The sequence below is a fragment of the Sorex fumeus genome, unplaced genomic scaffold (genome assembly GCF_029834395.1).
Source record: "Sorex fumeus unplaced genomic scaffold, SorFum_2.1 ptg000037l, whole genome shotgun sequence".
Taxonomy (NCBI): domain Eukaryota; kingdom Metazoa; phylum Chordata; class Mammalia; order Eulipotyphla; family Soricidae; genus Sorex; species Sorex fumeus.
Genome location: NW_026606094.1, coordinates 10,186,336 through 10,202,500, shown reverse-complemented (window position 1 = coordinate 10,202,500; position 16,165 = coordinate 10,186,336). Strand labels below are relative to the sequence as shown.

At 37.8% G+C, this 16,165-nt stretch overlaps 1 protein-coding gene across 2 annotated transcripts in view; it reads right to left on the bottom strand.

Annotated features, from left to right (window-relative positions):
* Positions 1-16,165, bottom strand: part of AASS (aminoadipate-semialdehyde synthase) — a 63,784-nt gene that overhangs the window by 15,117 nt on the left and 32,502 nt on the right. For both annotated transcript variants that reach the window (XM_056118105.1, XM_056118106.1), the window contains exons 12-18: positions 13,425-13,484; positions 13,155-13,222; positions 10,521-10,642; positions 10,023-10,149; positions 7,867-7,977; positions 7,667-7,775; positions 6,568-6,708 (exon numbers count right to left, since the gene is read on the bottom strand). In XM_056118105.1, the coding sequence (XP_055974080.1) occupies positions 6,568-6,708; positions 7,667-7,775; positions 7,867-7,977; positions 10,023-10,149; positions 10,521-10,642; positions 13,155-13,222; positions 13,425-13,484 (738 nt within the window). The remainder of the gene's footprint in view (positions 1-6,567; positions 6,709-7,666; positions 7,776-7,866; positions 7,978-10,022; positions 10,150-10,520; positions 10,643-13,154; positions 13,223-13,424; positions 13,485-16,165) is intronic.

The following is a 16,165-nucleotide window of genomic DNA, read 5'->3' as shown; positions in this document are numbered from 1 at the left end:
GGTGTTGGAGGGCAAACATGGGACCTCACACGTATGTGGCATGAGCTTTGCTAGTAGAGCCATAACTCTTCCCCAAATGTGTTTGGTTTATAAATAAACAATCTACATAGCAACAGGTCCTCATTTAAATGAGACTAAGCTCAATGGTGATCGTCTCACTCTCCTGTGTCCCTTACTCCCCCGTTTCTTTACAAATGCCAAATCAGATACCAGTCACGTTTCATGTCTCTGGCAAGCATGTACTGAAGTACAGCATTTGCATGCTATGCATGTTCAGGGCCCTACTCAGTGTGGAGGGAGTAAGGAATAAATGATTGTTGTTTTCATTCAATCCTGTAAGCACTGAATGAACATCCGTTGAATGTCTACCACGTGCTAGACAGGACTGGTGAGACTATGCCTGCATACGGAGACAGGGGAAAGAGAGAAGGCCTCTCGCAACAAAGACAAACCAATGAACTTACAGTGAGAAGCTGAAAAGGGCTCCCTGCCCTTATTGCTGCCGAGCGGAATCCCTAATTCCCAAGCTCTTTTGATTTCTCATTACTATGCTTATCCACATTGCTCTCATTACACATACTCAAATGCCATAAAGCATGAGTTTCTTCTTATCGCAATAAAAGGACTGTTTATTTCCTTTTGGAAGGTATATGGTCATCCTTGAGAGAACGGAAAGCATCCTGGAGTGATAATGTCTGGCTGAGAGTTCGACTGGAAGCATGGGTGTAACTAGATTTTGTCCTGTTTGTACCACAGTTGTTTAACTAACAGTGTGTGCAAGAAGCAGCACTGTACAAAGGAGCTGCCAAGCATCTGAGGGACCACAATCTGCCCCAAGGAAATTTCAGCCGATGTGAAGAATTTCCAACTAGGACCCATGTGCTTTGGCATCAAGAGAGAAAATGGAAATGTATTCGTATCGAGCTTGAAGTCCACCAAGAAATAGACTGTGCTGACTGTATGATCAGACCAGACCCTGTCTCTTTGTGAAAGGGTTAACTCTGTAGGGCCATGGAGAGAGCTTTAAGGGCTGGAGTGCATGCTGGAGGCCAAGGTTCAATCGCTGGTGACATATAGTCCCTCCCCTGAGCACTGTACCAGGAATGCCCTCTCCCCCACAAAAATTCTCATGTTGCACAGCACCACAAAACATAAAATTCCAAAAATATTGCCAGGAGTGGATCTCCTAATCACCCCCACCCCTTGCTGATAATACTAATAATAATAACAATAATAATAATAATAATCACAGTCATGGTCCTCCCGTTATTCATCGATTAGCTCGAGTGGACCCAGTAACATCTCCATCATGAGAGTTGTTGTTACTGTATTTGGCATATCGAATACATCATGGGGAGCTTGCCAGGCTTTGCTGTGCAGGCGAGATACTCTCAGTAGCTTGCTGGGCTCGCCGAGAGGAGCGGAGGAATTGAACCTGGGCTCAGCCAGGCCCGCTGCATGCAAGGCAAACACCCTACCACTGGGCTATCACTCCAGCCCAACAATAATAATAATAATTATAATAATAATAATAATAATATTAATAATAATAATATTCTAAGAGTGAAGGAAGTGAGGAAGCTTTTCACTGAATTTTGTTGTAAAACTCTCTGGACTGCACATTAAATATTTGCATAGGGGCCATTTGTACACTCTTCCTTATCTTCTTATTACACTTTTATATGGATCACACCCAAGGCACATACCCAGCTTCAAGCATGCTACACACATTCTTTGCCTATTGAGCTATCTCCCAGCTGACTCTGCAGTGGCCCTCATTTTTTTGGTGTGTGTCTCTGTTTTTGTTTTTGGGTCCCACTCAGCAGTGCTTAGGGATTATTCCTGGCTCTGTGCTCAGGAATCACTAATGGTGGTGCTGAGTGGGCCATAGATCAATCTGCAGTTGGCCGTGGGCAAGACAAGTCCCTTGCCCACTGTGCTATCTATCCAGCCTCTTTAAAATAAACTTTTTTGGTGCATTATCCTGAAGTCACCCACAGCCCAGAGTGCAAGCTTTCTCTTCCTTCACTTTCTGATTTTCTCTGTCTTATTTCCTTATTTCCTAACTAAAACTACTCCTGGAATGATGTTGACACCAGTGGTGGGATTGGTGTTCGAACATTTATGCCAAAGCTTTATTATGAATAAACCATGGTGCCTTAGTGGAAAATAATTTTAAAAAATCTTCTACATGATTCATATTTTTTTAAATCTTGATTTGTTTTGAGGCCAGATCTCATGGCACTCAGAGACTACTCCCAGCTCTGTGTTTGAGGTTGTTTGACTTGCCAAGCCCCATAGAATACAGTCTTCCTGAATGCAAAGCATTTTTTCTGGCCCTTGGACTGTCCCTCCTCTTCTCCCTTCTTCAATATAATAAGAAGGTAAATGTTGATCTTTATGCAACTTCTATACAATCTTACTTCTATCCTGACAATTGTAAGTTCTGTTTATTTGCTTGAAATTCAAGATCTTATTTTTGTAACAAAAATTATTCAAGATGACTACATTCCAGCATTTCATTGTTCAGAAAACAGTCTATTGGATCCTTAGTCTATTGTAAGATTCTTTTGAAGAAAATAGAGAAATATAAGGTGAACAAAAATTATTAATCTATGGAAGCTGATAGCCATTGTCGCCACCTAACCAAAATTCCTCAGTAATAACTATCATTTGATATCAACTCAGCATTGAAATACTAGTGACATATCTTAGATTTCATTAATATCCCTATTCTGTTTAATATTCTATTAATGAATTGAATAAAGTCAGAAAGACATTTCTCTATTTGGCAGAGAAATTTTTTTCTGCCTCAATAATGCTCAGAATCAAAGACACATTCAGTAGAAACAATAGCTTATTACTAGTGCAGGCTGTTGTGTCTTCAACTCTAATCCCCTAATTCCCTACACACACACACGCACACACACACACACACACACACACTACCACCACCACCGCCACCACCACACCATACCACACCACAACTTCAATGAGAATCACTGATAGTAAGCTTTATTTCTAAAAGAAATAAAAAACACACAGGAACTATGTGATCACTTATACAATGTACATTGTGTACTCAGTGCCTTATATACATTTGCCTTTAGTCCATATAGTTACCTATTTTCAGAGGAGGAAACTGAGACTGAAAGAACCATCCAGCAGCAGATTTAAACCCATCATTTTGCTTCTATCATTTCACTTCTAACACCTATGCTCTTTCTCCTTTACCTTACTGCCTTTCTGGAAGGGAATGAGGGTAGACAGGAAATGGGGAGGAAATGTTGCACTGCACTCAGCTGTGCTCAGGAGTTATTACTGGCCCTGTGCTCAGGGATGCTCTTGGTAGTACTGGGGGACTTTATACACAATGTTAAGAATTGAACTGGGATCAGCCTCAATGAAGATAACTCTTTGTGTTATCTCTCCAGTCCCCACCTCCTTAATTGTACTAAGGAGTTAATCAGTTTATCAGCAGCTATCAGTTTCTATAAATGAGTAATTATTATTCGGTTTACATTTCTCTCTTTTCTTCACAAGAATCTCACAATAGGCTAGTGATCCAGTGAATTTATTTCTGATTAGTAAAATGCTGGAATGCAGTCATCTTTATGTTTTTTTCTTTTTGGGTCACACCTGGCAATGCACAGGGGTTACTCCTGGCTCTGCACTCAGAAATTACTCCTGGTAGTGCTCAGGGGGACCATATGGGATGCTGGGGATCTAACCCGGGTCGGCCACGCAAACAACCTACCCGCTATGCTATCACTCCAGCCCCAGGAATGTAGTCATCTTGAATAAATTTTCTTACAAAAAATAAGGTCTTGACTTTCAAGATCAGTATTTCTGATCAGTATTTTTGAGAGGCATTCTGAAATACCAAGTACAGCTCTGCAGATCACATCAACAGGAATGTACATAAGTCTTGCATTAAGCAAGCAAAAACAGCAGCTCTTGATTTCCTATAAAGGAGGGGTCGCATGGGCAAAACAATCTCAACTTTCAGACATTACTTAAGAACTAGAAAACCTATCTTCATGCTGTGCTTTGTAGTGCAACCTAAGCAGGCCCTTGCCTAGAGTATTTGTTTAGCTGGTTCAAAGCTTGGGAGAGAAGCTGGTGACATCTACTTCCTGCAAATGACCTCTGGCTTTGGGGAGTCCCTCACCCCTTCGGTTTCATCATGGAGCTAATATTTGTTAGGAGGTTAGGACATGCTGCCTGACAATCAATTGTCAGGCAGAGTACAATCCACATGACCTCACTGAATGTGACTGCGAGTGCTCTTCAAGGTTAGTATAAATAGGCTTATTTCTAAACAAGAAACCTCAGCTCAGAGATGAAATGATAGTTCTAATGCCACCAATCAGAATGGCGAGCTGAATGAAGTCCAAAGGCCTGTCCCTTGTGCTTTCTGTAATATGCTGGCACTCTACTGACCCTTTTCTTCTAATCATCTCTAGCATTTATATGCCCTTCTGAAAGTAGGTGTAGTGTCTCTGGAAGAAAGATTTCTTATGTCAGTTTATACGAAAGTAGGCCAGTCTTTTCTCCACAGCTATAGAAGGCGGAAGGGACTATTGAAATGCAAAGGCAGATAGAAAGAGCGGTGTGGTCCAAACCACACAGAACTGGAGGATCACGGTCTCCAGTCAGGAAAGTGAGGCCCACATGACCTTTCCAATCGCTTGTTGCTTGGGGATACTCTGAGGAAAATCATCACTTGGACTAGAAATTATAGAGCCTGTTTCAAATCCAGAAATATGTAAGTTTATCTTTCCAGCATCAAAATCAAGTTTCCCTATGGCTACATAGCATTTAAAAGCAAATCTGGTCCTCTCGGTCACTAAATTATTCTCCAACTCAGAGACACATTCAAATCACGAAGAAACTTTTAAAAGGTTCTTAAACTCATGTGAATTTGAATCTCTGGGGAGGAGGCACAGACTTTCGGTGCTTTTTTGTAAATTGACCTGAGTTCAGCTCAGGCTGTGAGCCTGGCTCCTTTATCATGGACACAAAATACAAAGTCTGACCCTAACATCCACTTTCTTTCTAAAGAAATTATGTTGCCTGACTCCTTTCTACAGGTGTTGTGATTATATTTACAGATGTAAATATCTGACAATGTATAGTACTGCTCCTGGAATAATCTTTCTCTATCTGAGGAGGTGAGAGAGATTCATAAATGGTGCTTAGGAGACAGGGCACCGAATGAGACGTGGTTCCATGTGGGAAATCAGGATGTGGTGCAGCTCCACCCCTGTGGTGCTAAGGACTATCCATGGTAACCCAGTAGTGCCGGGGACCTCAAAAGCTGCAACTGGCGATGCTCAGTAGGACCATGTGGTGCCTGGGATTGAGTCAGGGACTGCTTAAGTAAGGTGCATGTAAGACATTTACCTTAACCCCTGAAATGTCTGTCTGCCCCCTAAGCAATTTTTTTTATCCTGTTTTGCTTTGGGGGTTTTACTTGGAGGTTTTACTTGGAGGGTAGGGTTTTACTTGGAGGGTAGGGGCACTCACAAAGCAATAAATCTTACTTCTGGTCAATGAGCCAGGAGTACTGCCAGGTATAGCCCACAAACCAAAAATCAAGGTTTATTTTTTCTATGTGCTAAAATGCATCCAAAGCTGATGCACATTTACATATGCAGAAGTGAATACATGAGTTTCCAAACTGGCGAAGCAATATGCAAGAGGGCAAAAGAAGAGGAAAGCATGAACACAAGCTTTGCTAGGAATGGGGAGGAAGCCACACCAAGTTTAAAAGAAATACTTAGAAAATACACGGAAGAGAACAGCACAGAGTCTCCTGCCTCCGCGCCTGGCTGTCCTCACCGGGGGCCCTTGAAGGAGGGTGGGTTGAGTTTGCCTCTCCACCCCGAGCAGAGCCCCAGCAGCTGAACACCTCTGGTTCCAGCCACAGCTATGCTTAAGACCGCTATCCACACATTTGGACGAGCCTCATGCATCAAGGAACCGGCAGAGGACCCCAGGTGTGCGAGACCCGGGGCTTAGATCTCCAAGTCTGCTTAGTTTGGGACTGAGGCCTCCTCCACTCAGATCCCCCATCTTTCAGTATGTAGGTGTTACACCCACCAACTGTCCCCGGGGCCATGTAATCCCATCAAAGGCCAAGACCCAGAGACTATAAAACCCAGCTTCCGGAAGCACATCTTATTATCTAGTTCTTACTCTGGAGAACTTGGTAGGCTACCGAAAGTATCCTGCCCACACGGCAGAGTCTAGCAAACTCCCCGTGGTGTATTCAATATGCCACAAACCAGTAACAATGATGGGTCTCATTCTCCTGACCCTAAAAGAGCCTCGAATGTGGCACTTTCTAAAATCTCAGGGCTAGGACGAAGACATTACTGGAGACATTACTGGTGCCTGCTCAAGGCAATCGATGAACAACAGGATGACAGTGATACGGTGATACTTAGAAAATACAGAGGAGAGAATGGAAGGCAAGCAATGAACCCTCTCGACACTCTTGGTATCAGAGAGAGTTTAGAATTACTAGTTTACTATCTCTAAAACTCTGGGACATGCTTTTACCTTCCCATTGAGCAAATACGTGGCAGACTGCATTATGTTCATCAAAACTCCCACTGGACTCCAACTAAACTTGTATCTCAGAGGATTATCTGAATGTTCAGGGGCTGGAAGTCCACCACAGTAGGAAATATATGATTCAATCTGCAAATTAAAGGAGAAATACATTAAGAAGAAGTAAAAACTTAGAGAAAATAATGAATCTAAGTAAACAAGTGCAATAGAGTATGTAAGGTAAGTTGGTTACAGTTTTTCTTTTCTAAGTTACTAAGACTTTCATAAACATTCTTAAAGCTACATGCCATTTGGTTAAGTCAGTTACTGTAAATATGTACATATATAAAAATATATACTTAAACTTCTGGGGTATAACATGTTTTTCATAGTCAAAAATCCAAGTATTAATGCAATTCTGCTTCATTAGTTGTGGTTCACTTTTGAATCCAGCATATATATTTTATACATATTTTGTACACATATACTAATATAATGTACACACATATATGTTTATACGAGTATATGTACATTCAAATATCAGCTATATATATATATAACATGCATGTATGTATGTTCTAAAACATTTCATCCTACTCATAACACCTTTATATCTAATAGATCCTATGTAAAATGTAATGCAGTAATAATATTCAAAAATATTTTCCAAGTTTAAAACATTAAGTCTTATTCACCTCCAGGATATTATATTTTATGAACTTCAAAATTTAATAATAGCATCTATTTCTCTAAAAAATCAACTGCTAAGACTTGGAATTTTGTTTTACCATATATTTCTAGTTACAAGTTTTTATTTATTTCTGGTTTGGGACCACACATGGTGGTGCTTATGAGCTACTCCCAACTCATTGCTCAGGATTCACTCTTGGTGTTCAGGGGATCAATCTAGAGCCATGACTGAACTCGGGAATCTTGTATGTGAAGCATGAACTCTAGTCCATTAAGTTATCATTCCAATCCCTCGAGTTACAAATTAGAAGATAGTATCCTTAATAGAAATTACAAAAACTACATATTATTTTTGTACACAAAAACCTGGATCTTTGCAGGTTTTACACATAGATTTTTGGGTGTGAGATATGCTTACTGTGGCTCCCACTTCTTTAGCTTTATCTATTGTCTCCATTGCCAACATATGATCAAGACCAGGATCCAATCCCAATTCACCAATGACTGTGATGCCGGCATCTTGCACACTACATTGAGTGGGAGAAAATAGAAAATAGAAAAGTTGGGCCTAAAATTTTAAAACTTCTCTGTTGTTAATAATCATTCACCCTTACTTACCTCTTTTCTAATTCTTTTAGTGGTGGTGTGATGTAGCTTGCAGTGACCATGTTAACTTTGTTTGCGATGCATGCCTTGGCCACAATAGGATGTAACACATAAGGCAATAAGCTTAAAAATAAGAGATAAATTTATCAGAATCTTTCCTTTCAGTCCCACTGCAATGTACTTTGATCTGGACTAAAGTTCAATCCTAAAGAATAACTCTCAGAGACAATCCATTTTCTCCCTCAGTCTCCTTCCACTGACTGTATAAAAAAAAAAGCTATGTGATTTCTAGCTCACAAACTTTACTTTTCTAGCTCTGAAACTTCCATTTGGAGTCTCCCTTCAACCACACCGCATCCAGGTTATATCTCCCTTTAAGAAATATCTGAGAGCCGGAGCTATAACAAAGCAGGTAAGGCACTTTCCTTGCAGGAAGCCAGGCCAGGTTCAATTCCTGCATTGCATATGATCCCTCTATCCCCTTCCCTGGGGGTAACTCTCTAGTGCAGAGCCAGGAGTAAGGTCTAAGCACCACCAGGTATGAGTCTCCCCCCACCTCCCCCATAAAAAGGAAAAAAAGAACAAGAGAAATGTCTGAAAGGTATCTCCCCAAGAAGTTTTCTAAGATTCCCCCAAAGCCAAACCTCCTTCCTCTACCTGTGTTTATCAATTTCTTTATAACATTTTTGGGAATTTATTCTATTCACCTCTATACTGCTATGATTTTCTGTCTCTGGACCCCTACTAAAAGATAGGCACTATTCTTTACATGACAGAGGCGATAAGCTTCAGTGCCATTGATTGGTGAAAGGTTTATCAAAATGATTAAAGTCTATATGGTAAGGAAAAAAGGAAGCTGCACTCAAATCTCAACTTAGCCTTTTCTAAAATCTGAACTTGATGTTTTAATTTGGGGTGGGGTCTGCATAATAATAAAAATGACCTTTTATAAATGTTATTACAAATTAGAACATTCATGCGATAGGCAAGGAAAAAGCATGTTGTAAACTGAATAGCCATACTTAAACTCTATAAATTCATTGCCAATTTGATCATCTAATAGCACCAATGAAAATATATTTTAAACTTATGAACTTTATCACATTACCTATTTATTTAACAAATATGTCCTTTATAATTATTTTTCTTTTGTTTGATGTAAAATGGAACTAGAAAACCAGTTTCCTGGAACTTATAATTTCTCAAAATAATTAGCTCATTATCAAGTGAAATGAAACTGTGTACATATCTCGCCAACATCAATATTTTATGCTTTTTAACCGAAGCACTGAACCATTGACCCAGTTGGCCAAGAATCACTAAGAGCACCATCTGGGAACTTCCTCCAATAAAAATAAAACCAAGTTTAATTACAGACTGATTCTCATTTAGTTTTATATCTAGAAGACTCACATTTTGTATTAAATAACAGTAAGTATTGTATTTCAAAATCTATTCCTATAATCAGATAAAAATGATGAGAAAGCTAGAAAAACTATTTAATTTAGCAAGGCTTATAAATCCAAAGGAATAAAAATCTGGTAAAATGAAGTAAGCATGAAAACCTCAAATTAGCAATTCTACTTCAATGCAATCAACAGAAATGGGTAGAACTTGATAACGAAGGGACAAAAACTAAAGTGTCCATATCAGTCAATTCATTATAGGCAAATTCAGGAAACAACTTGTACATCCCTCAATAGTCAAAAGGAGAAAGATATTATCATACAATGCCACACAACAATGAGAATGAATGAATGAATCTGTTACAGACAACAGCAAAAACAACACTCACAAACCATGTTCATTGAAAAAGGGAAAACACAATATGAACACAGTGAATGGTTCCAGTTGTACAAGTTAAAATCAGTAAAATTTAATCTGTGTGCTAGAAGCCAGGAGAATGTTCACCTGTGGGAATGAGATTAGAAAATGGGAAGAAGCAAAGAGAGAAAAGCAAGCGCTTCTGGGAAATCATTGTATTCTCTTTCTGGATAAAACAATGGCTACATAGTGGTTAATTTTGTGAAAATCTGTTGAGCACCTATGATAAGCTCATTTTTATATGTACATTTTAGTTAAAACATATAGGAGAGGAGAGAAGAGAACAGGAAAATAAGGAAAGAGACGACAATAACAAAATGCATGGTTAATGAATTGTCAGATACCTGATGACAAGATCCTGTGATGCCACCAAGGAACCCAATTTCTCTTCTTGTTTGCCAATGTTCATACTAACAGGATTAATATTGTATTTCTTTCTTAACTGGTCAAGTTGATTTTTCATGTCAGAACCTATTTAAAGAATTCAAAAGTCAGGGGGCTGGAGTGATAGCACACTGGATAGGGCGTTTGCCTTGCATGCGGCCAGCCGTGGTTCAATTCCAGCATCCCATATGGTCCCCCGAGCACTGCCACCAGTGATTCTTGAGTGCATGAGCCAGGAGTAACCCCTGTGCATCGCCGGGTATGACCCCCCCCCAAAAAAAATTCAAAAGTAAAAAAATTTATGTCTTTCCATGACTTAGAGTAAACCCATTATACCTTTAAAATAATTTTCAAAATTGTAAATAAAAATGAATTAAAAATAAAAATCACCCAAAATTTCCAGAGAAGATAAGCATTGAAATAATTTCTTCATTCTTCAAAAATTAAATCTTATTTACCTACTGTTAATTCAATATTTTTGTCTCTTGACAGGTATTCCAAAACAGGCTCTGAGACATAACCAGTTCCAAGAACCAAGACCTTTTTCTTGGTGCTCGTTGAATGTGATTGTGTGCGTTCCCTATCAAAAAAATAAAAGACAGATAGGGGTATTAACTTATCAAAAGTTGCTGAGTAGCAGAATCTTGCTGTCTCTGAATCAAATTTTATTGTCTAAAACCTAGACTAGTAAGCAATACTTTTTTCTCATTTTCTTATAATAATAACCTTAACAGGAGTTCCATATACCAACAGTTTTCTTTAATTACCTAGACTTTACACAATGAACAATCTACAATAGTCTTCAATTCAATATCTCTGAAATATTTGGCCAGAGACTCATCAATTCCCAATATATAGTGAAGTTCTGCTGCTGGGTTACTCAATACTCAGCTTATTCAAAAGAAATAATTTGTTCTCATGTTCATTCTAAGGAAAATGGTACAAAATCATTCTAGAGTTTTGCATCAGAAACCCTAATTATTCCACAACAATCCAAAGTGAGAATAACATAAAGCAATCATTATCTACATTGAATTGCCATTTACCTGTAAGGTCACTTAAGAAAAGTTAAAGCCAGTACTTTGAACTCATGGGTCCAGGAGAGAAATTCTATGATAAGTACTTGGCAATATTTTCACTCTTTAACAGTTATTTGGATATTGCACTTTCTTGACAGGTCTTACTTGACTATATATTAGGTACTCTAAGAAAGTTTCTAAGTTCTAAACAACCCCTTAAATTCATTAATACTCAACACATTTTGCCTAGAGTATAGAAGGACCTTATTAAAAGTCTTTTGAATTCAATACCCAGATAGATACCAATGTAAAACCATGGAATGGTCTAGTGCAGGGATTCTTAAGCAACAGACTCTATTGTTGGAACTTTTGAGGGCAGGATGTCTCTCGCGTTAATATTTTTATTATTTATAAATGAACAAATATAAATGTATATATAGACTATTTATGTTCCTCTCCATCACCAAAACATCTTATTGATGAGGCAAGCATTCCTTTGAATACCATCCCCATTCCAACCTCACCCACTACCAACCACTCATTCCCTTTCCCCCAGGAAGAATTACAATTATTTGTTTTTTATTTATCCTTTCTAGCAATACTCTTTAATTTGTATAACTACAACACATTACTTCAATGTCAAAAAATTAAATACTCAAAATAAAATTTTAAAAATTCGCTACTAGATTCTCATACTACCCACCCCATCAGCAACCCCAGATGCCACACTCCAGGTTAAATCACTGTGCTAAATAATAAAGAGAACATAAGAAAATTATATTTCTTATCAAAATGCAATCTTTGGAGGATCTTAGGCACTTTGGTGGTGTTGAAACTTCATACATCAAAACCATGAATATTATAACTATTGTTACCATATTACCTAAACTACTATATTTTTTAAATGCAATCTTCATTATCAGATTCTTGGCACAAAATTCAACCTAGAAAGAGAGCAGGAAGTCTTGGCAATTGGAGATGATCAGACCTTGTTGCTACTTGAAATCTGGTGTACAAAAGTGAAAATATTTTCATGAGTGGTCTTGCCAGACAAAAAATTGGGATTAGTAATCTAATCTAAGAGGGTATAGCTGGGTTATAACCAAAGATATACAGAGCTATGAAAAACAAACACATTTGAAGCTTGCCCTATAAAAACTTTTCTCATGAGTTCAATAGCTAGCTAGGTTATTAAAAGCTGTACATTCTTAATATCTATGTCCAGATATTTATTCAATAATACATTATTATTCATTACATAAAAGGTAACTGTAAAAATTAATACTTGCTCAGGACAGGACTCTTATTTGCTTCTTCTAAGCAGAGAAATTGAAAACTCAAGGGGGTGATTAGTTTGTTTTTAACTTTTCTTCAATAATTTTTGGATTCAGTACGTGGGTTGTTTTGTTACTGTGACTCATGACTTGATATCAACATGTATCAAATGCCATCAGCTGAAGAGTGCCAAAATATTCAATGAAATGTCAGTGCTTTTAAACACTGAGTAGTAAAAATAATTTAGGAAACAGGGTCTTAGTTAGGTAGCTTTCTAAGAAAACTACCTAGATTGGATTTGCCACATTAACTTTGTGAAATTCTTACTCTCCAAATAAGAATCCCCAGCCAAAACTAACCTAGACCCTTATCTTTCCTCATTGCTTTTTGAAATTTCTAACCCTGATTTCACCGTCCCACATACTAAATAACAAAGGGAAATCTAAGCCCAAAAATGAAAACCAGAGTGGAAGCACCATCAGAAGGATTATGTGCTCATTTTCTCTTCAGAAAATAAGTGAGACATAAAAATATACAAAATGCTAGAAAATGAGTAAATGACCATCAAAAGTACTTCTTGGATTCACATACCAGTTTAAATAAGGCATTAGTGATCCAAAATGATGATGTAATACAATTGAGGGAACCATAATTCATATTGGTTTCAGCCATTCACTTTGCTTGAATTTTCTATATTTACAGACATTCTTAAAATTTACATATTGTATAAATCTAATATAAACTCACATTGAAGCATTTAAAAATACTCATCAGATCCAAGATAAGAGTGATGCTTACCTGCTCTCTCGGAGTTTCTGGATATATTTATACTTATCAGTCAATATACCATTGGATGTAATCACTGCCTAAATGTATATGACACAAGACATTTCTTTAGTATCCACAATTTAGTCCTACAAACATGGACTCATGACTAATAAAAGAGACAGTGATAGAGATTTATAGGAAAGAGAATAAGAGAAAGAAATAAAGGAGATGCGAGAGGAGAGAGAATGGTGGTGAAAAATATATATATAGTTTTGAAAAAAACAGTGTTTTATAACTTACATCTCTCACCACAGGAGAAAAATTCTGACTTTCAAGAGGTTGTGTCGCATCTGACAGTATCTAAAGAAAAAGAGATTGGTAAGAGATCACTGGCACTTCCAAAGAAGTTTCTTGGCCTTTATATTCTCATTAAAATATTAGTCAAAGTAGGGGCCAGAGAGATAGTAGAGATGGTAGAGCATTTGCCTTGCACAGAGTTGACCCAGGTTTGATACCTGAAATACCATCTCCCTGAGCCCACAAAGAGAGATCCCTGAGTTCAGGACCAGGAGTAATCCCTGAACTGCCAGGTATAACCCCCAAACAAAAAAAAAACCAAAATATTAGTAAAAATTTGAAAAGGGATTTAGAAAATTATTGTCTGAAAATCACCAAATATAATGATTACCAATATAAATCTTATTATCTCATTCTTACTTTGGACAACGTGCAGGCTACCGGATGTAACCTGCCCACATGGCAGAGTCTGGCAAATTCCCCGTGGTGTACTCAATATGCCAAATATCAGTAACAATAATGGGTCTCATTCTTCTAACCCTGAAAGAGCCTTGAGTACGGCACTTTTAAATCTCAGGGCTAGGACAAAAGAGACATTACTGGTGCCTGCTAGAGGCAATCGACGAACAACAGGATGATTGTGATCGTGATAAATCAATAAGCAAATAATCGTACACCCAAGGACACATCATTTCAGCACAATACCAAATTTTAAAATTAAGATATGATTCTATTTCCTCAGTGTCCACAGGGGTCTGGTTCCAGGACACTATGAATACTAAAAGTCATGTATACTTGGTTTTTAGTCTTTTATATAAAGGTCTTTTATATAAAATGCTATTGTTTCTACATATAATTTGCCACAATTTACCAAATATTTTCATTTATCTTTAGATTACTTAGGTTACTAATCACTGTCACTGTCACTGTCCTCTGGTTCATCGATTTGCTCAGTAACGTCTCCATTGTGAGACTTGTTGTTACTGTGTTTGGCATATCGAATACATCACAGGGAGCTTGCCAGGCTTTGCTGTGAGGGCGAGATACTCTCGGTAGCTTGCCGGACTCAGTTTTATACTCTATTATTCAGGAAATAATGACAAGAAAAACAATCTGTACATATTCAGTATAGAACCATTGCAACCATAACCCTTAGCATGTATTTTCGTACTGTGGTTGGTTAGATCCTTAGATGAGGAGCCCACAAAGTGGAGAACAACTATTCAATCATCTTCATTATAAGAAATACACACAAAAATCTTTCTCTGTGAATTTAATATGTCTCTGGCAAAAATTTAAATTGGCTACATAGTCATAATCCCCACTCCAAGTGCCTCTATCCCATTGCAGTTTCGGGCTTTTTTCCAAGAAGTAGAGAATGAATTTTCCAAGCAGAAGAGCCAGCAATTCTACAACAGTCTTTCTCTCATCAGTAAAAGTTTTTGGATAATTACTTTAACATTGAAATTTCAGGAAAAATGATAAAGTCAGAAAGTTATCTAGACACTGTTACATTGGTCCAACATCTATGGAAAACAGTATGGAGAGAACTCAAAAATGATAAATATGGATCTACCATATATCCAGCAAGTCCATTTCTAGATATCTAGCCAAAGAATGCAAAAACACTAATTCAAAGAATTATAATCACGCCTATGTTTACTGTTGTACTATGAAAACAAACAAGTACCCAACAACGCTTGACTAACAGATAAAGAAAATGTCTACACATAAAAGAAAACAAATTCTCTCCCTCCACCTTCATTACATCTTTCTGATGGCTATTGCATTATCTTTCAGACAGCATTGCACATGTATCTCATCTCTTTCTTGGAGATCATCAGTAATAGATCTCAGGCTGTGTTTTGATTCTCTCATCTATAGCTGTGTATTATTCCAACAGATATTCATAGTTATTGAGTTCAACTGAAAGAAAGCATCTACATTTGTTCACACATAGAGATAGATCAATGATCTGAGTGAATAGTTGACATGCAGGAGGCTCAGGTTCAGTCCCCAGCACTGTATGGTACTCTGAGTACTGCCTGGAGTGTCTCCAGAGCAAAAGACCCAAGCACTACCCAAAGTGAAATTTTACATATATATATATATAAATGTATAATAAAATATATATATGTATATATATACCTATATATATGTTCCCCTATATCAGAGGAAAAAACAAATAGAATGCTTAACTATTAAGTAGTAAGCAGATACACAAATCAAGACAGTGGAATACAGAATCACCAGTTTTCACAAGTCTAGCATTGAGCTATCTATCCTCTTAGCCAAAAGGTTGAGGGATGGAGCCATAGCACAGTGGGTAGGGCATTTGCCTTGCATGCGGCCGACCCAGGTATGATTTCTCCACCCCTCTCAGAGAGCCTGGCAAGCTACCAAGAGTATCCCACCCACACAGCAAAGCCTGGCAAGCTCCCCTTGATGTATTTGATATGCCAAAAACAGTAAAAACAAATCTCACAATGGAGATGTTACTGGTGTCCGCTTGAGCAAATCGATGAACAATGGGAGTACAGTGCTACAGTGCTATAGTGCTACATATCTTCACATCCTATAAATTCTGTATGGATATGAAGTCAAAGGGAAATATGGATAGAAATAAAATCGCATATACTATAAACATATGTCCCCTATATCAGAGGAAAATAACAAACAGAATGCTTAACTATTAAGTAGTAAGCAGATACACAAATCAAGACTGTGAAATACAGAATCACCAG